This window comes from Alligator sinensis, unplaced genomic scaffold, assembly GCF_000455745.1.
Source record: "Alligator sinensis unplaced genomic scaffold, ASM45574v1 scaffold147_1, whole genome shotgun sequence".
Classification (NCBI taxonomy): Eukaryota; Metazoa; Chordata; order Crocodylia; family Alligatoridae; genus Alligator; species Alligator sinensis.
In genome coordinates this window covers 4,791,236-4,816,476 of record NW_005841847.1, presented here as the reverse complement: position 1 = coordinate 4,816,476, position 25,241 = coordinate 4,791,236, and the positions used below count along the sequence as shown (strand labels likewise).

General features: G+C 39.7%; 1 protein-coding gene across 7 annotated transcripts in view; it reads left to right on the top strand.

Annotated features, from left to right (window-relative positions):
* SCAF11 (SR-related CTD associated factor 11) overlaps positions 1-25,241 on the top strand; it is a 76,115-nt gene that overhangs the window by 19,940 nt on the left and 30,934 nt on the right. For 6 of the 7 annotated variants that reach the window (XM_025208553.1, XM_025208556.1, XM_006015934.3 and 3 more), the window contains 5 exons: positions 2,176-2,336; positions 8,377-8,448; positions 11,024-11,118; positions 13,864-13,931; positions 19,011-19,063. In XM_025208553.1, coding sequence (XP_025064338.1) covers positions 2,176-2,336; positions 8,377-8,448; positions 11,024-11,118; positions 13,864-13,931; positions 19,011-19,063 — 449 coding nt within the window. Of the gene's footprint in view, positions 1-2,175; positions 2,337-8,376; positions 8,449-11,023; positions 11,119-13,064; positions 13,103-13,863; positions 13,932-19,010; positions 19,064-25,241 lie in introns of those variants that run through there. The other variant, XM_025208573.1, reaches the window with a different exon arrangement.

The window sequence follows — 25,241 nt, the reverse complement described above, 5'->3', positions numbered from 1 at the left end:
GTTGGAGGATATGTCCTAACTATCAACTTGAAAAATGAACTAAAACTGGGTAATTTATATTGCTGTGTTTTCTTGCATACAGCACACACCATTTTCCCCAAAATCAGCCTCCTCCTCCCCCCCCCCCCCTTCCCCCCCCAGTTTTAGAGTGAGAGAAGCTGATGTTTTGCCCCTCTTTTGATTCCTGCTCAGCAGTGCAGCAGCTCTGGCATTATTCAGGCAGCTGAGGGAGTCAGTGGCCTATTAATATGCCATTGAGTTAATGGCCTGTTGCTCTTCTCTTCACAGGTGTTAATAATCATCTCTCCTTTCTAATGGTCATTCCACTAGTCAAGCTAACCTTTCTTAGGGCAGTTTTGCTGTCTGCTAGGGTTTGTGATCTTACCCTGTTTCACAGCCCTTCAGCTGTTTTCAAAATTGTAGGTAGGACCTACCAAATTCATGGCGCAAGCAGGGTGTGCTGTGGTTCCTTTAATCTTGCAGGTTCCCCACTTCCCCCCACCCCAGTGATTGGCTCTGCTTGCAGCTCACTTCTGGTCAGCAGAGAAGCAAAAACTGTGGTTTTAAATATGGTGCCATTTTTGCCTCGGGCTACTAATTGGCTGAGGGGCCCCAGATGGCCCTCCTGTTTGCTGCTGGCTGGCAAGGAGGCAAAAATGGCGCTGTGTTTAAAGCCATGGTTTTAGCTTCCGGGTCCTCTGCTAACCAGCAGTGAGGCAGGGGCCAAGGGGTGAGGTGTGCGCGGGGGAACACGCAAGATTAAAAGAGCTGCCACATACTCTACTTCTGCCGTGAACTCGGTAGGTCCCTAATTATAGGTCCACTCATGGAGACCAGTCTTCAGTAGCAGCTAGGGTTTTAGTTAAGCAAGGAAGAGGATGAGTCAGCTGAAGATTCTGCCCTGTCCCTGCTCTCTGCAGCCATAATTCTGGCAAAAAAGGTCTTTATAATGCTTTTCAAAAGCAAGGTGTGTATTATACTTGGGGATGTTATATTTAAGAAAATATGATAACTGGTTTTGAAAACAAGTCCTAGTTTTGAAAACAAGATTGTAACAGAATTAAGAACACTTAAATGCACGCTGCTGCATTTACCATATGCAGTAGGAATTTATTAAGTTAGAAGTAGTGTTAGAATGGTTAGCCATGGTGGTTCAGGAACTGAGAACGCAAGGATTTTTTAAGGTTATATATTATTGAACCAACTGCATAATTGGATAGAGTTAAACAAGCTTTTCTAATGCAAGACATTCTTCCTTAGGTCTGCGGAGTGAAAGCCAAGCACAGCACTGTTTTTGTTTGTTTGTTTTATTAAACAGTTGGAAGAGGGGGCAAGAAATTCCCAGAGGTGGCAGAGGAATAATAAGCAGGGATCCTGGTTTTCTCTGTTTAAAAATCCCAAATTCTTTGAAAAATGAGGATTTGGGGGTTTTTAATCCGTGATTAAAATGAAACACCTGTGGGCCTCCCCCTCTCTCACTAGAACTCTTCCAGCCTGCAGGGGGAAACCCACAGTTTCCTGCCTTTCTCTTTTTAAAGAGGAAATCCGTGGTTTTCACTTTTAAAGGAGAAAATCTGTGTTTTTTTTCCGTGGCAAGTTGAAAGCCTGGATTGCTGATAATAGATTAGTTGGATGCAATTTTAGTTTTGTAATTTCACTCAAACTAAAATAAGGTAGATAGTTTGTTCATTTAATTCATCCTGATATGTTGAAGTACCTGAAACGTGAGCAGTGTTTAGTCAATGGGAGGCTTTTACGTGAAGTATTCATGCCAAATGCAGTAGGAAAATGCTAGTTCAATAACTTGTCATCCTAAAGTTTTATTTTTAAAGGTTGAGAGTTAACTTACTTTACTTTGTACAGAAAATAATAGGTGTTTTTGCTTTTCAGGATTTTCCTAGTCAACTACTCATTCCTTCGTGAACTAAGCTGTTTTGGTTAGCAGCTTGACTAGAAAGTAACTGAAACGTTTATAATTAGCTTCCTACTCTGCTTTTATAAATTCACCATGTTAACTGTTAATGTATCGTACAGACAGTATTGCATACTAATTTGAGGAACTAAGGAGATTTAAATATATCATAATATTACATTCAATAAACTGCTTCTTACTCATATCTACATAACTGTTTCCCAAAATGGCAACAAATTTGAAAGTGTCATTGTTAATAACAGGTGAAGAAAAAGAAGACAGCTGTTCCTGTTCTGCTGGCTTGTTATATGATGAAGGGGACAGGTGCCCAATCTGTCTAAATTGTCTTCTAGAACAGGAAGTTGGTTTTCCAGAAAACTGCAGTCACATCTTCTGCATGACCTGTATTCTCAAATGGGCAGAGGTTAGTCTCTTGGAATACATTACATCCTTTTTTCTGAAATTGTAATGGGGAAAATAATTAGCTGGCTGACATAGTTACTAATTCAGTTACCACTGTTTTTTATGAACATATGTGTTCTAATTGATTTAAAAATAAAAGATTTAATTATACTTACAATGAAATAACTTTCTTTACAGTATAATGAAATAATGGGATACCTTTCATTTCCTTTCCTGGGAGCTAGCTCCCAACTTCTCTTGTGATGCATACTAGAAAGCCAATTAATGATGGGCAGTTGGAGGGTTAAGTTAGGATAACTTGTTGTTATAACTGCACTTGCTAGTTACATAAAAAACGTTTTGTTGGGTTTTTTTATACCCACTCTATCAGCCCTTCATTTTTTTTTACTTTTTAGCTCTGCAAAACCTTCAGATCCTTAATTGTGCATAAATTTAATAACTTGGTGCATAAAAGTAATGATCATAGCTGCAGTTTTGCTGTACTGTTATAATCAGTAATTATTGTTTAGGTTTTGTTATTTGTTGAAGGTTAATGGAAAAGCTTTCTTTTGTCGTTTGCATTTTTTTCTTATGACTTTTACAAGTCTTTTCCCTCGCTTAACACTAATTTTGCTACTGTGGGTTAGGTTGTCTGAGAATACCAGCCAATTTTGATTTTATTTGGAAGTAGAGAAACAACATGTGTTGGTGTATGCTGTTTTTTTTTTCTATAGCCGTATTTTATGTTTCTAGTTTGAAGGAAACAATTTTATATTTAAGTTTTGTCCTTTGAGTTAAATTGCATTTTAGTTAACTTTATCTCTTCACTATTGTATAGATCAGTCACTTGTTTTGTCCTCCCAACTAGAATAAATGAGTTGTTGGTTGAACTAGTCACGTATCCATTTAACTCTTTATGGCAAGGAGATCCCCGCATAGCCCCACTGTTTCTTGCAATGTTGGGTCACACCTGGTAGGCTGTGGAAACCCTGAGGGAAGGCAGCAGGATAAGAGCTTGAGTCTGCAGCAGGCAGCCTGCCCCTGTCCCATGCATAGATCTGTGGGGCACAGGTCCTCCCATCCCCCGGACAAGCTGCCCATGGCCCTGTCCTGTTCCCCACTGGGGCCCTGCAGCCATGCATTCCAGCCCTATCCCTGCCCAACTCTTCCTCCCTCCTTCCTTCCCTGTGGGGACCCCCATCCCCACTACCCCCCACCCCACTTACCTACAGGAGTCGCTCTCCAGGTTCCCAGCAGTCATGTATGTATACATGCATGTGGCATCCCCTGTCTGACCACCCTCCTTCCGCTCCTTCCCAACCCCTTGCAGGCTGGACCTTTGCCAGCCTGTAGAGAACTCTTTGCAAAACTTTTACTGAAGGAAAATGCAGGGGTCTGTGGTTTTTCTCCTTTTTTCCGTGGGAAACAGAAACCCAGATCCCTGCTGTTGACTAGCACAATAATGATATGGACTTTCTGGCTTCAACATTCAGATATTCCATAGGAAGTATAGACAGTAGTCCAGGGTCCATCATTTAAGAGCAGTGATCTTTTTCTGAAATCCCTCTCCTTTCCCCTACTTTATGGCACGCAGGTTAATTTTTAATGAAGAGGAAGTTTACTGAAGTGATTTCTACTAGAAATGGAAGACAACTCTCCTGATGTTCTTCTTGGTGCTTTTATGAACGTTTATATTAAAACGTTAGAGGGTATATCAGAAAAGGATGATGATTATCATCTCTGAATCGCTTGGGTTTTGTTTCCATTCTTTTTGTTCTGTTTGAAACCATGCCCTTGCCAGTTTTTCTTAACAGTATGGAATATCATGATAATGGATAAATATGTGTTGAAGTTTATTTCTACTGATGATGCCCAAACCCAACCAACTTTCTCTTCCTTTTATTTTTAAATGTCATCTTTTGCAAGGAAGGTAGAGTTTTGAGGGCTTTATTCCCCCAATTGGGTACAATTGGGTATAAAAGCAATGTCTTCACAACATAGAGGGTGAAGGTTTTACTTGTATACCTCCATGTCCCCCTCCTCTCCTTCCCCCCGCCCAATGTTGTAGACACATTACTGCCTTACCAAAAGAACAGATAGCATGCACACTGCCTTTGAAAGGTACTTGAAGTGATGGAAACATTTTTAAGGGACAGCATTGAAGATGAATGGGATTAGTGGATTACCACCAGTAATTCCTGGTGTCGGCATCCTTAGGTAATTCACAGCATAGTGTGCATCCAGCGATCCACTTTGAAAATCTGTGGGTGGATACTTTATCACCTTGCATTTTTTCAGCAAAGATGACATTCATTCTTTCAAAGAAAATAGTTTAGGACAGTTTGCCTGGCGCATCCTTTTCCAGGTAGGTTATGCTACTGTATACCCCCATCACTCCATGTTATGGATAACAAAATTATACCTCATCACTATTGCCACTCTGTAATGTCCCCACCAGCCTAGGAGATAGAGTTATTTATTTTATGTTTCTTTTCTCCTCCACTTATTTCTCCTTTTTCTTCTGCTTTCTCATTTCTTTCATTTACATTTGAGTGAAGAATGGGATACTGGTTCAACCAAAGTTCAGTGTGTATCTAGCCATTGGGGTGACTGCATCAAACAAGTTTCAGTTGACTATATAGATAAATAAACTTTTATCTTTTGAAGTGTTTGTCCCTGGGCATCTCACATGGTGGATTACACGGACTCGTGTTTTCTTTGCAGATCATAAATTCTAAAATGGAAAGATGGGTTTTTACATGAGAGCCATTTAGCAAGTGCCAAAGTGAAGGGATTTACTACAGCAACCTGTTTTCTTTTCTCTGCCATTTCATAACTGAGTATTGATCTTAACAAAAACATGACATGTTCACACAATGATGTGATAGAATAATAATCTCTGTGCTAGGTTCATTCTAGCAACTTACTACACTTATAGGATTCCTTAATTTTTTTCTCTCAATTAGCACTTGAAAATGCTAAGGTGGAATATGGTTGTTTCTACATAACTTCATTCAAATGCTACTGGAAATCAGGTGCAACTTGTGTGGATGGATGTTGGTTCATATTGTCGAGATCAGTAATTGCTCCAAAGTTACAATCATAGGGGTGTTGAGGAGCTGGCTTTGTTGGCAAAATGGAATAATCCCATAAAATAATCCTGGAATATATTTATTTAGTATATTTTGGGAATTTTCATACAGTTATTTTGACTAACTTTTCAGTCTCTCTTAATTATCAAGAGTATCCACAGAGGTGGTGGTGAAGAGGGTCAGTTCACAATTGTATATTTTAACATACGAAACTCCTGAAATGCAAAATACTTTATAAAGCAGTCCTTTGAACTAGTCTACCAAATTCTTGGAGAAAGTGGACTAGTAGATATGTGAACTGGTAGAGTTACTCTTATCCAATTCTTATAGCTTCTCTCCTGAAGAGGAAGTAAATCAGGAAAAATGAAGGACTTGGTATACTCTACCATTTCTGAAGAAACTATTCAATAGAAGAGCAGTCATGTAGTGGTTTGTATTATTGCTTCTACTGCTACATTATTAGCATGGGGGTGGCCAATCTGTGGCATCAGTGCAACAGGTGTTATGGGTGCAGCCTATTGGTGCACAGCAGATCAGGCAGGCAACACAGGGCAGGAAGTAGAAAGCAGAGCAGTGGACTAGTTAGGCAGCAGAAAGCAGAGCAACAGATGGGGAAGGGGATTGGAATGGCATTTGGGAGGATGCAGGGCTAATTTGTGCTATACCTGCCAAAAGGGTTGGTCTCCAGTGATTTAGCATGTGCTCAGCAGTAGTATCCATGTTCTAGCCTGCATTGTTTTGGGGTAGGAGAAAAAACATACCTTTTCTTTCTTTTTTTTCCACTTCGGGTAGATCTTCACTAATAGAAAAGGGACATTTTTCCTGTGTGTTAGCTTACTGGAGAGAGATTTAAGTAGGTCCCTATTCATAGCCTCATCTCCCTACCACATTGTGGTGAGATGAAGAGTTTTTCTTGGCCTACTCACAGCTGATTTTTTTTGTGGTGCCCCTGTACCCTCATTGTCGAAGAGGCCCCAGGGGGGAGAAAGGACGAGGGGGCAGCCACCACCTTGATTGCTGGCTGCCCTTTGTGCTGCCCCACCCCTTAGTGCTGATTGGCAAAGAGGCACTGGCTGGGGGAGGAGGGAGAAGCTGCCATCTTGTCTGCTGCCCTTCAGGCTGCCTTGCCAGACAGCGCCTTCCCCTCCCGGCAGCAGGGACCACCATTTTTAAGCGTTTTATTTTTAAGTATTTTGGTTGATCTTGTGGATTTTGCGGACCATCCCAGATTTCAGTTTCCGTGAATTCTACAAAACCGCAAGTTAATTAGGTCCCTAGTTATAAAATTAAAATCCTGAACAAGACAGCAGCTTCTGATTTTCAGGTTTTTGGGGGGTACTGCAGTCTGTTGAAGCATGTAAAAATTGTGTGTTTAATAAGTTGAGGTACCTCTAAAAGAAAATTGTGAAGTGTTTTGTCCTCACTAGACTTTTATTCCATTTTAGCTATTACCTGCTAGCTCTCATTTAATCAAAACACACTTTTTGAAATGAGGAGGAGCATGAGTGAAATGGTTTTAAATCCTGGTAATCGGTACAAGTAAAAATTGTTGGTTGCATCAGGTGTCTTATGTTAATTCTTTTACAGTAAATAGAAGTTTCATAGAGGTTAAAGCCTTGTTGGGCAACAGAATTTTTTTTACCTTGTTTGTGTGTGTACGTGCTAATTGTATGTTTTAAAAAATATTGTGAATTTTGGAGGATGGAAAAGAATTTTTCAGGCCATAATTTTCAGGTTGCTACTTAGGTTTTTGTTTTCTTGGATATAGTTTTGTACCTTTGAAACATGAGAATGCAAATGTTCTTGTATAAGGTGAAGTAAAGCTTGTTACTCTGTAGGAAAAAAGTGGCAGGTAATTTTATATAAATATAACTTCTTAACTGAATATTCTGATACATTTTGTTTCACGGAGGTAGATTTTCTCCTTATTGCATTTAAATCGCTCATCAGGAAGCCTCTGTTTAATCTGTTTTCACAAAAAAAAAGTGCATTGTTGTTGGATATCCTTTATTCTTTTAATTTCTTGAAACTTTGCACTTTTAGAGAAAGTTAATGGCTTGACTGTATATATACAAACTTTCAGAGAGACAGTGGGGCTGATGGGTGGGTAATCAGGTCTGTCATCTCTCATCTCCAGTGATAACATCCTTGATAAGAAATAGCAGCATATGGAGACAAATTCTCCCTAGGCCTGAAGAAGGGAGTTTGTGCACGAAAGCTTGCAAAGAACAATTTTTCTGACTACTTAGTTGATGTAATAAAAGAGATCACATCTATCCAAAGAACCTTGTCTGCCCACAATCTCTGGAGAGACAAATCCACGGTTTGAGAACTGAAACTAAGCATCACAGAGATGCTTGATGGGATCTTCCAGACTGAGCACTGACTCCCACTGGGCAGAGTGGTTTTCTTTAATCTTTACTAATCTATAGAGGAGCCACTGGGAACTCCATAAGATTGGGCCCCTAATATAGTCCATGACCTACTGTGACCTACTTATAAAACTTCTAAAAAGGTTACATGAATATACTATCTCAAATAGCATAAAATGAGAAGTTATAATCCCTATTCCATGATAATATCTTGAGTTTTAACATATCTTAAATTTATATAATGATAGTTTTAATTTATTTTTTTAAAAACATCTTAACAAAAAGATCAAAAATACAATTAAACTGATTTAAATAAAAAATCTGACTTCTTTTTTTAATTGTTAATTTTTTATCCACCCTGCGTTATGGAAAGATTGGATACGTAAGTGATTGATAAAATACTAAATCTGTATCTAACATTTATGATGATTAGTTAATTTTTTCTAGGATAATAAAAAGCAATAATTTCTTAATACGAGTAAGCCGTAATTTTGTGTGTTCAGCAAGCTGTGTTCTCTAACTTATTGTTAAATCTCAAATATTTGGATTTTTTCTCCCTAACTTGATACAGATTATAATAAACAAAATTTCCTTTCAGATCATGGCTTTGTGTCCTATTGATCGCAAACCTTTTCAAGCAGTATGCAAGTTTGATTCTTTATGTATAAAGTTGAGTCCCAAACTTTTTTTTTTTTTTTTTTTCTTTCTTTCTTTTTTAAATGTACTTGTGAGAATATATGGGCTATGCCAAAGCTTTTTCCTCCTGGATTAAAGAAGTGGTGACCACCCTGAGGCATGGGTGCCACAAGAGGCATGGGCAGCTTGTGTGTGTAGCATGTGGTAGGTTGGGGAGATGGGTAGGGTAGCATGTGGTAGGCTGGGAGACAGCGCAGTGGTGGATAGGGCAGGGAATGTAAAGCAGAGTAGTAGATCAGGCAGGAAGCACAGGCCAGGGAGCAGAGTAGCAGATTGGGTAAATGGGGAAAAAAGGGATCATAGTGGCACACCATGAGTGTTTGGTGCTAATTTGTGACATGCCTGCCAAAATAGTTGGCTCCCGCTGAATTGGAAAACCTTATTTAACCACAATAAGGAAGTAAATTCTAATTGTACTACCTATGCTGAAGCAGTTATACCATCCATTACAGCGGTTAATATCCAGAATGGTGCTAGTTGAGTCTCCAGCAGAATGTTTGGAAATAGTCTATGTATTTCTGAAAATAAAATGGAAATAAAATGTAATTTGTTTAATTTTTCTGTAAATGAATCAATGCGAAATTCATATATAATCATGATGCCTTTGAATCAGTGGTTTATGTGTGTGTCTCTCTTTTGTTTTATATCTACATCAGTGAAAATATAAGCTAATATTTAATGTATAATGAATCTGAAATATTAAGTCTTACCCATATGGATTCCTAAATAGTGTGGACTGTAGCTACAGAAAAGTATTTTTGGACCTAAAATGTAAATTAGGTGGATGTAAGTACTTGCTTCCGGCTGAGCAATCCACAAAAGCCTTGCCAAACTGCTTTGGCACTACAGCAGCTGTAAGTACCTGAAGTGTTACTGTTCGCGTCATCTTGGCCAATCTGAGTGCCCTTGCACTTCCATGGATCAAGGTAGAAACGGACTGGTACCAACTATTTGGTAGCAACAGACAAGGGACCTGTCCCTTTTGGGGACTAATCCAGTAGTTGTTTTCAGGCTTTTTTTTAATGGTAGGCTTAATGTGTAAATAGGCACAGACAGAATCACAGTAGCCCTGGTTATTTCCAATAAAAATAGGGCTAGAGGAGGATGGCAATGGGGATTGTCACTTTTTATGTGGTAATTTTACTGGCTTAAAGTAGTTTCCCAAGAAGTGGGAGACATAGCTTGAAAATCATTGCCCCAAACTCCCAGGAGGAGTATCTTAACTACAGACTAGATTGAGGGCACTTTCCATCTCTCCTGTTGAAAGCTGGGTGATTGTATAGAAAGGAATGCAAGTTTAATAGGGTTGGAGAGAATTAGCAGAAGGGAGCATGCATCTGTTGCTGGTGTTATGATGAACCCCTGGAGGTTGAGTCATCATGGTTTATAGTCCCTGCAGTGGCAGTTCTGCATTTGTGCAGGGTATTGAACCAGATTACCCTTCAGCTTTCTTTCAATCCTGTGATTCTATCACCAATGAAAAACCTCGTTCCAACTTTTTTTATTGGTTATAGAATGTGGGTTGTTTATATTTTTTTTTCTGTAGTATTTTAAGAGAGATAATTGAGGTACTGGTTTAAGAAATGAACTTCTATTATTTCTTGTGCTTCCCATCATTGTAGATTGTCTTTGAATCTGCTGGCACTGAGGTATGACCAAAAGATACCTCCCTTTCCTAGAAAAATACTTTAGTACAACTGCATGTTTGTATACTCTTTCTTCTGAATAACCAAGAAACTATCTAGAGTAAGATAAACTAAGGTTTAAAGTATAAGGTGACCATTAGCTAAGGGACTGTAGATTTATTTGTCTTGTTACAGTCATTTGTTGAAAATTCATTAATTGCATTATTAGCAGGTTGACAAAATAAGAATGTAAAATGTTAGTATAAGATGTGATGCAATAGATATAAATGTAAATAAGAATGACTTGTATGCAGCAGTTCTCCCCCTTCTCCCCCACCCCAAACCTTTTAAAACAACTTTTAAAGTTATGTTCCTTAGTCTCTTTTAAAACTCTCCTGGTGTGGACCAGTGTTTCTTCACCATTTTATGCACTTTCCCAAAGCTCCTATGCTTCTGAAAATTCTCTTTATTTTGTTTCCTGTATTTAGAGGGCTGTTTTGTTATTGAGATTAATCATGCCACATGTTTGGAAATGGAGCTGTATGTAGGGACAGCATGCATTGCACTCTGGCAGGTGTTGAATTTTTATACAGCAGGTCATATTGAGTAGGTCAAACTAGAAACATCAAATTGGTAACTTGTTTTGAAGGGGAACTAGTCGACATTATTTAGATTTATAAAAAACCAAGGGAACAGTTCTGAAGGTATATACTGTGATGCACGAAATTGAACAGATTAAATTATTTCTGGTTTTAGAGGTTCTGTGGGATCCAAATAACCTATAGATTAAGGATGTATCAGGCCCTTTAGATATAGCTTAGAGAGTGTATCAGCTAACTATTCATTGTATGTTAATTTTTTTTTAAATGCATCTGTCGGTTTGCACTCTCATTGTTCCAAAGTTGACTGACTTTTTTGTTGCAGGTTCAGGTGAGGCAACTAAGGGAAAAAGAAGAGAAAGAGAACTGCTGCTGCAATAAGGGAAAATGTTGCCATATCAATATAAAAGGCTTTAAGAGGTAAGTGGTACATTGAATGAAAGATTTAGCAGTAGCCATAATAGAATATAAACATAGCTTTTTAAATTAGTTTAAACATTTTGGAGCATCTTTCCTATTTTTAAGTTATTTTTTTACAGGAAAAAAATGCTCCCTTTTCCCTTTAGTACCATTTCAGCATTCTTTTTTTATCACTAATACTAGGTCCACTTAATTGCATAAATACTGGGGAAGAGTTCAAAATAAACATTTTTTTAAATATTTAAAACTAATTTTGGAAGATCCTTCAAAAGCCTGTTGCATATATTTGTATCTTTTGTGCTTGGTTTCTTTGGTCCAGGCACTAAGGAAAAAAGAATAAACATAGCATAAAAATAAAACTGTTGGATATTCACATTTTTTTCCTTTAAGATAACTAGGGATCTACCAAATTATGATTATGCTATTTTTGTGGAAACTGCAAATTTGATAGGTCGCCCGTGAAAAAGCCCAGTCCCTATGAAAAAGAAGGAAAAGCGAGTGGCTGCAAATAGAGGCAGGAAACCCTGGTATTGTGAAACCTGGGGGGAAGGGGCAGATTTTTGCAGTGGAGTGTAGTTTGTGGGGGGGCACCATGCCTCTGGACAAGGGGCCTTGGAAGTCCTGCCCCTCCCCAAAGTCACAGGTGGTCACTCATCAATATCCAGGGGAGGGGCAGGACTCCCAGGGCCCCTTGCTTAATCCGCGGGGGGGGCAGCTGCTGCCATGCTCTGCTGCAAAAATGGTGCTGGATGCTGTTTTGGGACTGAAATATGGAGGCAGCCTCCATGAATAAGGTCCCTAAAGATAACCTCTGAAAAGGCTTGCAATAGATCGTAGGAATTTACATCTAAAATATCCTCATGAAGTCTTAAGGACACATTTTCAAATCACTATGGGAATTTAGCAGTTCTTTTTAATTTTAAAAGAATGTGCAAGTAAATCGCACTGCTTTGAGAACTGCTTCTTGTTCCTTCTTGCAAAGAGCAATTTTCTTCCCTGTCATATATTTATAATGGCTGTTTTTTCTTTTACTGGGAAAAGCAGTTTCTTCAACAGCAAAATAAAATTATTAGGGAGATGAATACATGAATTGGGCACACAGGAGTCATAGTAATAATTTACTGAATTGTTTGGGATTTCAGCTGAAATAGTCTCTCGATTGTGCAGTATCTCAAGACTGTCAGCATGCGTACAGATCTTAGCTTAAACTAAAGTTTACCTTAACTAAGCTTAGTTTTATATACCAAATAAAATACAGGAAGTAATTTCACTAACATATCAACATGCTAGATTCTTAAAATAAACTAGTTTAATTTAAATATTTTTAATATACTTCTTATACTTTCCCAAGTAAAAATCCTTGTTTTTAATTGAAATTTTCTAAACCTGTTAAAAAGTTTAACTGTAAAAGATAGTCCAAAAAATAAAACAGTTTGTAAAATTTTAACTTGAGCTATTTTCAAAAACAGTAACAAAATACAGTGTATTGCCACTCCTTTTCAGTCATTCTTAAGTCTTTGAGAAACTAACTACTTGCTAGTTTTCATGTACTTGTAACCAAGTGGTAGGTAATCAAAGGATTAACTTGTTGTATTCTGTTGTGAAAATGCACCTAATCTTTATAGAAGACATTCTTACCTTCTTTCTCTTTGTTTTACCTTATGATGCTCAATTGCTTAGATCAGGAGTAGGCAACGTTTTTGGCCAGAGTGCCGAAAAAAACAATGTCTACCTTGGAAGGTGCCAGAGTGCCAACATGCTGGAGCCTGGAGCAGCTGTTTGCAGCCTCCCAGTCGCCTGCTGGGAGCAACCTGAGCTCCATGGCTCCATGGCAGCTGCTTAGAGCTCGGGCTGGCGGTGGTATGCTGAACAAAATGGCCTTGCATGCCATGCTTGTCACGTGTGCCGGGGTTTGCTGACCCCTGGCTTAGATTAAACTTCATCCCAAAATGAAATTTAAGAAAATCACAAACAAGTGAGAAAAGTTAGTGATGACTTTCTACCTATGCTGTTGTGGCTTAAGGTTGCTGTTTGGTGACTCTAATTCATGCTCAGATTTATTGGGATTTGATAGAATTGATTGAATGTTCCAGAACTGTTTCAAGATGGGTAGTTTTACATAATGATTTCTTATAATTTCTTTTGGAATCTTAACATTCCCATAAGATGGATAATTAGATAAGAGACAGTTTCTATCATTTCGAGTAGAAACATGATGGAAGAAATGCCTAAACATTGTGGCTGTCAGGACTATCTGGCTTTGATAAAATTTGTTTAGGTTTGGAAGACCTCTTTTATCTGGGATTCAATATTATGATGACAGGCAGGACTTTGAAATTTGTGACTTAAGTCATGCAGCATGGTCAGGACTTGATTTCATTGATACTTTGCGTGCCTATTATAAGCATTGGCAGATATTAATCAAATAGCTGAATCCAGACCCTCATTTTACATGTTCGAGTCGAAATCCAAATTGAATAAGGCATCAAATATTATGTAGGAATTGGTACTTCATTGTTTTGAAAATTGATTAGATGATAGGATGTGTAGATGGTGAGGTTTATAATAGATTTTTATGGGAAGGGATGCAGTACGTACAGCATATAAGATTAGTGCTTCAGTAGGCAAAAGTGCCTAAAACTTGGGACAGGCCCCACCTTTCTTTGTTATTAATGTTATGCAGCACATCTTATACAATGCTGCCCATTGCATTATTGCAAATAACTCTTCATTAATATATTACAGAAAAGATGGACAGTTAGAAAAAGGGCCGTTAATAGCAAAATTGTGTAAAGACGTGGAAAAAAACCACAGTAAGTAGATATTTTTCCTTGTTGTTGTTGCTTTAAGACTACATTAATCTCAATATGAAACTCTAGGATTTTTTTCCTGTTGTGATCTAAAAAGCTTTTAATTTTTTTTTGGGGGGGGGGGAGGGGGTCAGTTTTATATTATGTGTATTCAGAGATAGACTTGAACGTTAAGCAGCAGAATTTGAGAAGCAAAGGGAATTTTTTCTGGTCGGAGAACTCCAGCAATACTAGTTCTATAGCCACAGTAGTCCAGGAAATGCATGAGGAGCAAGGATTTTTTTTTTTTTTTTGTGATACCTTTTATTGGACTAGTTGTATAGCTGGAAAAACTCTACAAAAAGCTTTTAGGCAATCAAGTGCTTTTCCATAGGCCTCAAAGAGACATTGTATAATTGCAATACATAGTTATATAGATGAAACTAGATAAGAACTTTCCTACATCAGAATGTGAATGCTCCAATGAAAAAATATAAAGGACAGATAAATATGAACACAAGTAGGAGCACACTTTTTTCATAGATCTCACAGTCCTTGTGTTCAAAGGGAATGCATAAAAGATCTGCAAATGGCAGACCTGGGAACAGAAATTCACAGCCCTTCTGGACAGTAAAAAAAACAAAAAATAAACACAAAACAACACCAAACAAACCAAAAAACCTCTTCATTTTTAATACAGATAATCTAGGAAATACTGCTGCTAATCTCCTTGTGCTTCATGGGTCAAAACTACTTGAATGGTCTCTTTCTGCCACTAACCAGATAGCCTGCTGTACTACTTATAACTTAGGGGTCTGCTTTAATTTGTGGTTTTCACAGAAACTGCAAAAGACAGCATTGTTTGCAATCGCATTGGCCATGATTTCCTGCAGAAACAACCTGAAAACCCCCCATTGTATTCATATATTACACTGTTTTAGAAAGTCCTAGTGCTTACCAGAATACAAAGACAACATGACAAATCGCTGCAGCCTTAGATCATGTGATTTGATTTAGTCTGCTAGTGACATGGACTACGTGAAGGCACCAGTCATTGAAGTGAAAATGTTTCTATTAAGGTTAGCATTAATTAGTATTTCTAAACCTTTTGTAGAATACTACATATAATAAATTATGATGCTATAAGTTACATCACGTATACATTTATATTTATCATATATTTAAATTTAATATTTAAATTTATAATATGACAAATTTATATAATTACTTTCTGTGGAATTTGCTATAGTTATATGGTATATGCCTCTCTACCAGTCAACAGCAAGGGACAGGGCCACCAGAAAATTCATGCTAAATCAGTGCTTTGTGCTACGACCAAGCTGCAAAATTTGCTGTTTCGCTGCAAGTTGAGTAGACACCTGCTTGTAATGGCTCCTTATACCATCTCTTTGCTCCTTGTTCACAGCCCTCTTCCATCCCTCTCAGCAGATTGCATTTTCCTGAAGGCTTTCCCGTACTATGTAGTTGATCTTTCACTTGCCTCTTCCTTAAGCCATGAACAAGTGTTACACTTATGCAAGGAGAAAAGCATTTTTCCCAATTTGGAAAGAGAGCACACAGCCATTCAAGGGATTTCTAGTGAAAGATTGCTGGCTTTTCTACCAGTAGTTAGATTGGATGCTTATCAGGAAGGTTTCCCTCCTCCCAGTCTAACTTGAACATCTGTACTTTTCTTGAGTGTGCAGGACACCCAGTATCCTACAGTCCTTTGAGTCTCCTCCCGCCCTCCCTTCCTTTAAGGGGAAAGGGAGGGAGAATGCTGGTGCTCTGATAGCCCAGCCTACCCAAGAGCAAGTTGTCAAGGTGGCCTGTTAGGACCTTGCCCTGAAAAATTCTCTCTGCTGCATTCTGCTGGACAGGTCAGCTGAATGGCAGGGAGTAGGGTATTCTTCTTTGTGGGGGATCCCTCCCAGAGCAGGTTCCAGTTGAAGGAGAAGGGTTTTCAATCAGCTTATTGGTGGGGGGGAGGGGGTATTCTCCTGGGGATGGAACCTTCCCTGGGTGGTCTTTGGCAGCAGCTGCTTTTCAGCAGCTGCCAGCTGCCAATTAATAAGCCTGTCTCCTTCCCAAGGCAAGGGAGAGAGCAGGGTGTCCATTAATGGGCTCCCTTAAGCGTAAGGGTGGCTGAGTGCTGCCTGGCTGGGGAGCTCATCTGCACAACTCCACCTAGAGGGCTGAAATGCATGTAGGCTTCAGCTCGGGCTATTTTTCTACTGATAAGAATTTAAGAGGAATTCTTAGTGCTAGAAATGAACTCCTGTCTGTAGCCTTAGACCTGAAGAAGGGCACGTGATGCCTAAAACCTTGTCCAACAGCGCTCTCAACCAGAGCTGGTTCCAGGGACGGGGTGTAATCATGCAGTCTAAGCTCCCTTTGATTCCTGCCCCACACAGAGTTTAAATCCAGCTGTCTGGCAGTAGCAGCAGCTTTTGCTATTCAGGCAACAGTGAGGGAGTCGGTTGACTTCATGGCTTATTACAATTTACTTGATTCCTTCTAAACTCTTCATTCACCAGGTGTTACCTCTTTAATTGCTTTACTAATCAAGCTATCCTTTCTTCTGCATTTTATTGTCTGGTAGCTGCTCCTGGTAATGTATCTCCTGTTTGTGAGCCCTACAGACTTTGTAATTCTAGCGTCAAACAATTCAGGTATGGAAATATTCAGGGGGAACATTTCGGTACGGAAATAACTTTCAGTGAAGCATTGGATGCACTATCAAGATGTTCCAGAAGGCTTTTGTTTTATGAATCTGAAAGAGATGTCCATTTAATTTCAAAGACTAGAGGACTAATGAAACAATATGTTTTTACTATTTTTGCCTAGTTTGTTGTGTTCTTAATGTAATATATGATATAGTTAAATGAATACACATTCCAATAAAGATTTTTTGTTTCCATCTTAAACAGTAATATAGCCCTGGGTCCCAAGCTTATTAGTAAAACTTCTAGTTTCTTTGTAACTGGGAAAAAAAAAGTTATATGTGACAATGCACCGCACCATTTGCACCCCGTTTTCAAAATCTTAGATCTGCCCATGCTTCCAACTATACGTTTGGTCCAATAAAATATCACAAAAATACTTGCTTGTAATAGAACTATGCCTAGAGTACAATGCAATATTAATGTGAACATTTTCCCTTAAATCACAGTAAATCTAGAATACATCATGAATGAAATGGATTTCTTTTATTTTTGTGCATTGAAAAAACAATTATAGAACCTATCATAATTCAACCCAGTCTCTGCTTGCAGAAGAAACTGCAATTAAGTTAGAGCAGTTCAGAACTGGGATGCATTAGCAACGTTTTGAGGTAACATTTTCTGATAAGTCCAACTCTAGCTTGTTGTAGGAGTATTGCTCTTTTTTTTCCTTTTTTTTAAGATATTTGTTTAACAAAATTCATCCAAACTTTAAAAGCTGTCCCAAATTCCCAGATTTATAGAATTTTTAAAAATTAAATTAAGTTCCTTTTGGATATATTTTTGAGTTATTTCAACTGTGTAAAGAAAATCTCTCACATAGATTCTGTGTGTGTGTGTGTGTGTGTGTGTGTGTGTGTGTAGAGAAGCAAAGAGTTTTTCTTTCCACAGTTGAAATATATACATAGAGAGGGAGAGTGCACACCTGAGCCCCACCCAACTATTGCATCATTAAATTAATTCTGCGAAGGAAATGAGACTAACTGGAAGTGAGCTTTAAACTGACCTTCTCAAGCTTCTTAACTAAAGCTGAATGAATTTCAAAATGTAAAGTGTTTCTGATGAGCGTAACTATCAAATTAAGTCCTCTCCACTTCTAAAGGAAAGGCATAAAACAATTGATAGAGAATAACCAGGAAAAAGGTCTTTTAAGTAATGGGGTTCAAAGTGTTATACTTGAGGTGCATTTTTACAGATGGTACTGTTTTTCCCTGTGTACATTTTTATACATTATAATCAAGTCACTTCACAGTTGCCTTTTTGGTAAACCAAAGAGATTAATTCTTTCACATTGACAGTGCTTTTTCCAATCATTGCATTTTTCTTGTGACTCTTCATATCCTCAGAAGTGTCTGTTGTCAACAGAAGTTATGTGCATGGACAGCTTGTTGAATTGGCACTCTATCTTGACAGTTTTATCGTTTATTAGTAATCCATGGGCTCATCAGCTTTGCTGTAGTTCTGGTTATGACTAAATAGGAACGTGGTCTCATGGGTCTCTTTCCTACCTGTTCTCAAGTGTTTGCCACATACGTCTTGTCCCACTTATCATTTTGTTGGCAGGTACAGCAATTCTTAAGTAGCTTTAGGAAGCATGTTGGGTTTTTTTTTTTTAATTACCTTTTTACAGGTGAAAACAAAGCAAGCTAGGCAGATGATTATTTAATTGTTCGATGGGATGTGAGGAACTTAATCCTGGTTCACAACGATTGTGTCCTGCCATGCTAGACATTAAAGATCCTACATGGCAGAAAGCTCGATAATTGGAATCAGTTGGGGATAAAATTCCTGCGATCCAGCCCATTATGCATCTGCCAGCTGTAACCAGGCTGTGAACCTTTAAGTAGCTCCCATGTAGTTATGGAGCAGGGGAATTGGGCAGCTCCTGCTTCTCATAGGACATCTGGCTGGATTGTTGTGGCCTACAAGCAGTTGGTCCATTTTCCATAATTTTAATGGACATAATTTGGTTTCTTCATTTTCAGCTCAATAGCATTGGGAGTCTGGAATAGATGACTAGCTCCAGTAGCATCTTAATTGGCCTCTGAAAAATTTCTCTTGAATATATATTTAAGCTAGTAAAAATACATGATCCTGTTTTTATATGGTTTAAAGGACGAATGGATCTTTCATTTTCCATTCTTGTTACTGTAGCACATCTTAGTAACTTCCTCTGCAAATGCTTCCCAATATTTTCCTGGTTCTTCTCTATCAATTGTTTTATGCTTTTCCTTTAGGAGTGGAGGGGACTTGATTTGATACTGCCTTTTTATTATTAATTTTTAATACTGTATCAGTGTTCTTGTTTATTAATTTTTAATACTGCATCAATAAGTATTTTTTAAATTGAGAGAGATTTATCTATTTAATTTTTGCACAGGTGATATTTCAACTGATGACAGAAAAAAGACTGCATCTGTGAAGATGGACAAGGTTTGTTCAAACAACATGTAAAAATATATTGGTTAAAAGTAGGGTTGGGTATTTGACCGGTCAAATAAGGTTCGGTCAAATATCAGGCACAGATTTTCCATTAAGAAATGTGTCAAAAAAAATCATACCTCTGTCAAGAAAACTAAAAAAAAACTATTTTTTTTGTAAAATAGCTATAATCTTTGACCAGTCAAAAAATATGCAGGCAATTGACTGGCTTGCCAACTCTAGTTAAAAGTACGCAGGAAGTGGAAAATTGCAGGTTTTTTAGTCAACTTTTTAAATAACTATTGTGTTCCTTATCTAACACAACCATATATCTTTAATAAAGAGCCAGTCGTTTAAAATACTGGTGGTTATTGAATCTATTCTTTTCACAATCTACCTGCGATAGTTAAGTAGTGGTGTGCTTTGTTGATGTCTAACAGGCTATAACAAGGGTGCTCTGGTTTCTTGAGAGAGTGATTGGCCATTCCCATTTCTAGATCAAGGAATTTATAAACAGTCCCCAATACTGAAAACATGCCTGGCTAAAGCAGTCAGCCATTTGTCTGGCAAATAGTGTCTATTTTTTGCTCTGTGTGCGTGTATCAATAATAAAAGCATTGTTCATGCCATGCATGAAGTACTCTGGTTATTTTGTGCCTTAAATAACAGGTATATTAAGTATTTTATGTAAATAAATATTCGTGTTCATACTTAGCCTAATTACAAATATAAACTGTATCTGGAGAATATTGGTTACCATCTTCCTCTTCTGTCACTTCAACATTACTCCAAGGATGTGGAGTGCAGGCCATAAAGAGCCTTAATCTCAGTCTGTCCCTGCTTCTTTTCACATAAACTGTGGTCATTGCGGCCTTCACGCTATTCTCAGTTTCTCTTGTTTTGTTATCCAAGAAACTTTTTCTTAATCAGTTGTTCACCCAAACCCATTTTTTTTTCATTCAACCTTTTATTGGGTATTAAAAATATGGCTTAATAGGGTGGTTGTGCAATGGAACTTTTGCTATGGAGAGTCTGTGTTTTTCCATAATACAGTTAATTGAAAAATTGGAAGTGGAGCAAAAGGACCACTTCAGCCAGATTTCAGAAGTACACATACAACCTGTTTCTTTAAGGTTGAGTAAATGGCAGTTGCAGGTAGATACAGCTAAGTATCAATCAAGGATAGTAATCAGGGAAAGGATGATAGGCTTATGCTTAATATTTTGTCCACAATCATCCTATTGCACAGTGACAGAAATAAAGGCAAATTATTTAATGAATGAATTGCAGAAGGCAAGAATTTAGCATATGATTGTTTGTTGGGTATATTTAATAATTAGAACGAGAAGTAACGTTTCTTGGAGCACTTGGTTCTGAACCCAGAATATCATCACAAGGTTTGGTAGTCCAATAATACTTATATATTTTTTTCCAATTTTACTGAAAGATAGAAATTGCAGAGAAGTGGGGCTGGATGGGATCTCCATAGGTCATCTAATCCAACCCCTTGTTGAGGCAGGATCATCCCTATCCAAACCCTCCTATACAAATTCATAATCTAACCTCTTAGTAAAACTGTCAACCCTAACAATACACCCTAATCTGCCACAGGTTAGAAGCAGGGGACAACAGCAGCCAATGTCCTGCTTTTGTAAAAGGTTGTTAATATACATTGGGGTGGGCAAAATACAGCCCACTGGTTGGATCCAGCCCACTCAGTGATTCTATCTGGCCTGTGGCAGGTCCCTTGGTCCCACTTGGCCCTGGCACAGGGGGCAGCCCAGGCTGTGGTGTATGCAGCTGGTCCCACTAGGCACAGAAGTACTACCTGGTGTGGAGCACAGCCCATCCTATCCCCACATGCAGCTCTTAGGCATACCAGGAACTGTAGTCCACAGGACTGGGCCAGGGCAGGGGCAATGGCTGGATTCAGCTTCCTGGAAGCCCCTGCAGCAACTGGCTCTCACCCTCACTCTCTAGTTGCCCCTGCCAGTATCTCTGCTGCTTGAACTCGCTAGCTTGTCTGCCCCACACCCACTGCTGGGAGCACTGAATGGGGAGTGGGTGAGCAGGGTCTCCATGGAACCAGCACCCATTGCAGGGATGTTCATGTAGTGGATCTCCACTGTGCCCCGAAGCTGCTGGGATGGCCCCACTCTGTCACCATCCCATGATCCCAACCCTGCTTGCCTCTCCTGCTCCTAAACACTGCTCCCTACTTGCCTGCAGCCCCATCTTATCTTCCCAACCTAGTGCACCATGCCCTTGGGTCTGAGGCTGGGCTCTGTGGAGACCCCACCCACATGCTCCGTCAAGCACTGAACAGCTTTCCCAGCCCAAATAATTGCCTAACCCTGATTATACACTTGAGATCCCAGGTGGAGGGCTACGCTTCCTGCTACAGAGGAAGGCAGAACCCACCACAGTTCATACCGATTTGACCATGGGGTAAAATTCCTTCCTGTCCCCATATAGGGCAGGCGGTTTGATCCTGATCAGCGGGGCAAGATCCCCTAGCCATGACCCTTTGACCTTAAGCCCCAGCAGGAGCATTGGCACAGCCCACTCAAAATCCTCAGCCTGCAGCCAACACCCAGTGCCTCCGAGGAAGACTTAAAAAAGAGAGAACCCTGACACATGTCTCTTAAGTTTTTCAGGTAAAGGTAGTAACCCTCTTGTTACATAATCTCTCCAGAGAGCTTTGCACAAATTGAAATTGAGAGGTGCTTTAATTTGGAACAGTTTTCTCCTGTCCGTTTGTTTTAATTTAAAAACTTTTGAGTCTTTTACATTAAGTTAGGGGGTTACATTAAGAAGGGGAGACGGGAGGACCTGGGTAACTAACTATAGGCCAATTAGCTTAACTTCTATCCCAGGGAAAATCCTGGAAAAAATTAATTAAGGAGTCTATGGGTGATAGAATTCTGAATGACAGCCAGCATGGCTTTGTCACAGGCAGGTCTTGTGTTACCAACCTCATATCCTTTTATGATCAGGTAACTCACCACCTGGATAAAAGAGGAGGTTGTCACTGTATACCTTGACTTCCAAAAAGCTTTTGATCTAGTATCCCAGGATGTTCTCACAAGAAAACTGGAGGATTGTGGGCTTAATTGCTCAACAGTTAAGTGGGTAGGAAGCTGGCTGTGGGGTAGGACCCAGAGAAGTGGCCAGTGGTGTCCTGCAAGGGTCGGTGCTTGGTCCAGTACTATTCAACATCTTCATCAGTGATTTGGATGTGGGGGTGAAGAACTCACTAGCCAAGTTTGCAGATGACACAAAGTTATGGAGAAGTGTGGTCACGCCTGAAGATGGGTCTGCCTGAATCTGCAGCCTAGACAGGCTGGCAAGCTGGGCAGATCAGAACCAGAAGAAGTTCAACATTGAGAAATGTAAAGCGCTCCACCTGGGGATGAACAATCCCCTGCGCACCTACAAGCTTGGCAGTGCCAGTCTGACCAGCACTATGAATGAAAGGGACCTGGGGGTAATAATAGACCACAGTATGGATATGAGCCGGCAGTGCAATGCCATAGCTACCAGGGATAATAATACCCTGGCATCAATAATAATACCCAATACATCAATTAATGCATCTCCAGCAAAACCAAGGAAATGATTTGTTCACTCTACTCAGTATTGGTGATACTGGAGCAGGAGTACTGCATCCAATTCTGGGCGCTGCACTTTAACAAGGACATGGTAAAGCTTGAGGGAGTCCAGAGAAGGACCACCCTTATAATCGGAGACTTGCACGGCAAGTTGTACGAGGAAAGGCTGAGGGATCTGGGACTCTTCAGCCTGAAAGAGAGAAGGCTGAGAGGGGACTTGGTAGCAACTTACTGCTATATTAGGGGTGTACATCAAGGACTTGGTGAACAACTGTTCACTAGGGCACCGTTGGGGAAAACTAGGAGTAATGGTCACAAACTCCTTGAAGACTGTTTCAGGCTCAATGTTAGGAAAAACTTCACAGCTAGGGTGTCCAGACGATGGAATAAGCTCCTTCCAGAGGTGGTGCAGTCATCTACCCTGGAAATCTTCAAGAGAAGACTGGACAGCTGGCTTGCTGGGGTCACCTGACCCCAGTTGTCTTTCCTGCTTGGTGCAGGGGGCTGGACGTGATCATCTTCTGAGGTCCCTTCCAGCCCTACAATCTATAAATCTATGAAAGTTCAGAGTAGTATGTACAGAGGTCAGTATTACCATATATACCAATTCAGTGTTGCACAAACTTCTTTTTTTAATCTCTGGCTGTTACCCTCTCAGCGTACCCAATACAGTGGCTGTTTCACCCAGTCTGAGACCCATGCTGCAATGCAAATCCCAGAGCAGCTGGATTGAGTGCTGCATGCAGTCTGGCCAGGGCAGCAGCTGTGCTGCATGTAGTGGCTATCACAGCAGTTTGGGAGCTGAACATCATGCAGCGCCTGTTTCACCTACTCCAGGGCCATGCTGCATGTGGCACTAGGGAACACCTGTTCAGGGTGGGTCCCAGATTGGCTGGAGTGGGCACTGTGTGTGGTGCACATGTCAGAGCAGGTACTGCTTGTAGTGTGGTCTGGCTGGGATGGCCACCGTGTGCAGCACAGCAGCTGCTTCAACTAGACTGTGCAGCATGCAGCACATGTTTCAGGTACTCCAGGATCCACATGCAGCATGGGTCTCAGACTGAGTGGACCAGCCACTGGATCAGGTTTTCTTGTGGGGAGGTTGTAGGGAGGGGGAAGAAGGGTCTGGCCCTGCACCATGGGCATAGGCCATGTTCTATGTGGGTCTGATCAGACCCAGGCAGCACCAGGGGCTGGATAGCAGAGTTCCTGTGAGCTGATCCAGCCCACAGGCCTTATGTTTGACACCCCTGACTTAAAGCTTGCCTGATGTTAAAACGATTTCCAACTGGTTCAGGACTCCAGTGATCTCAGAAAACATTGAAATGCCCCTTATTACACCGGCAGAGGTTTTACAGTATCATTAAAGAATGGTACCTTCAAAGATATCCATATATGAAAAAACATCTTTGGTTAACATACTTCTAAACCAATGATGCTCTGTCAGGGTGTTGGGTTACCCAGCGTGCTACAGGATCCTTTGAAGGGTGCTGCAGGTGATGTGAGGAGATACAGGAGGTGTGAAGAGATAAGCGATTAGGGTAGACTTGGTCTTTTCCTGTCTAGCTGTTCCCCCACTGCCCAGCCACTCTGTAAGGTGGTAAGTCCTGTAATAAATTAGTGTTCAAAATGGGGTTCCTCTCAATTAACAGAAAGTTATAGAGGGGTGTCTCAAGTCTGACAAGGCATGCCTTGAGTCCAGGAAAGGCTGAGAACCACTGTCTTAAAGGATTTTTTTAGGGGGTGGGGCATTCCTCCTCAAGTGTACAGTAACACTGCTTTTCAAAGAATGTAAACAAGAAATCTCCTTTTTGATCAGTGATACATTTGTTGGGCAAGTGAGAAACATTGATTTTTTTTTTTTTTTTTCCTCCTCTTCCCCATTCCCGTCCAGATTTTTAAGATGGTATGCATATTCTGTGGAGTTTGCCAGAGTGGTTGAAATTCTTGTTGGATTATTCCAAGCGTACAATGAGGAGTTTTGGAAATAGTATCAAGCATCTAATATAGTACAGGTGTCATATCTAAATTCTAATAAACTAAGATATATTTGCGAAGACAGTGGTCAGGTAAACTTTTGCAGACTTGCAAAGTAAGTTTCAAGAAGAAAACTGTATCTAACAAAAACCATTACATGAATTGAGTTTTTTTACCTTTCAAAAAACTTAATACTTTTAGAGTTAAAATTCACAACTGCATAACTCTCTTGCAGTTTGTGCAAAGTAGTGACCATTCTATAATATTCCACATTGAGTTACCCAGTCACTCATAAACTCTATGTGTATAAGACAATTCTGATGTTACTAACTTATACAGTGAATACATCAGATTCTGTTGAATTTGACCAGAACAGGAAAAAGATCTAATCTTGACCTCAACCACAGTAACTCTTTCTACAGTGACTTGGTGTGATGAATAAGTACAAGTGGTGTTAGTATATAGAGGAGTATGAGGTTGGTATTGATTTACAATTATTTTGGAGGAATTGTGTGAGTGTACAGTTTTTTCTTTGTTGGAAATATCATGGAATATGTTGTAGAGATGCATTGAACCAACATCCATCCATCTGTCTGGCCCCC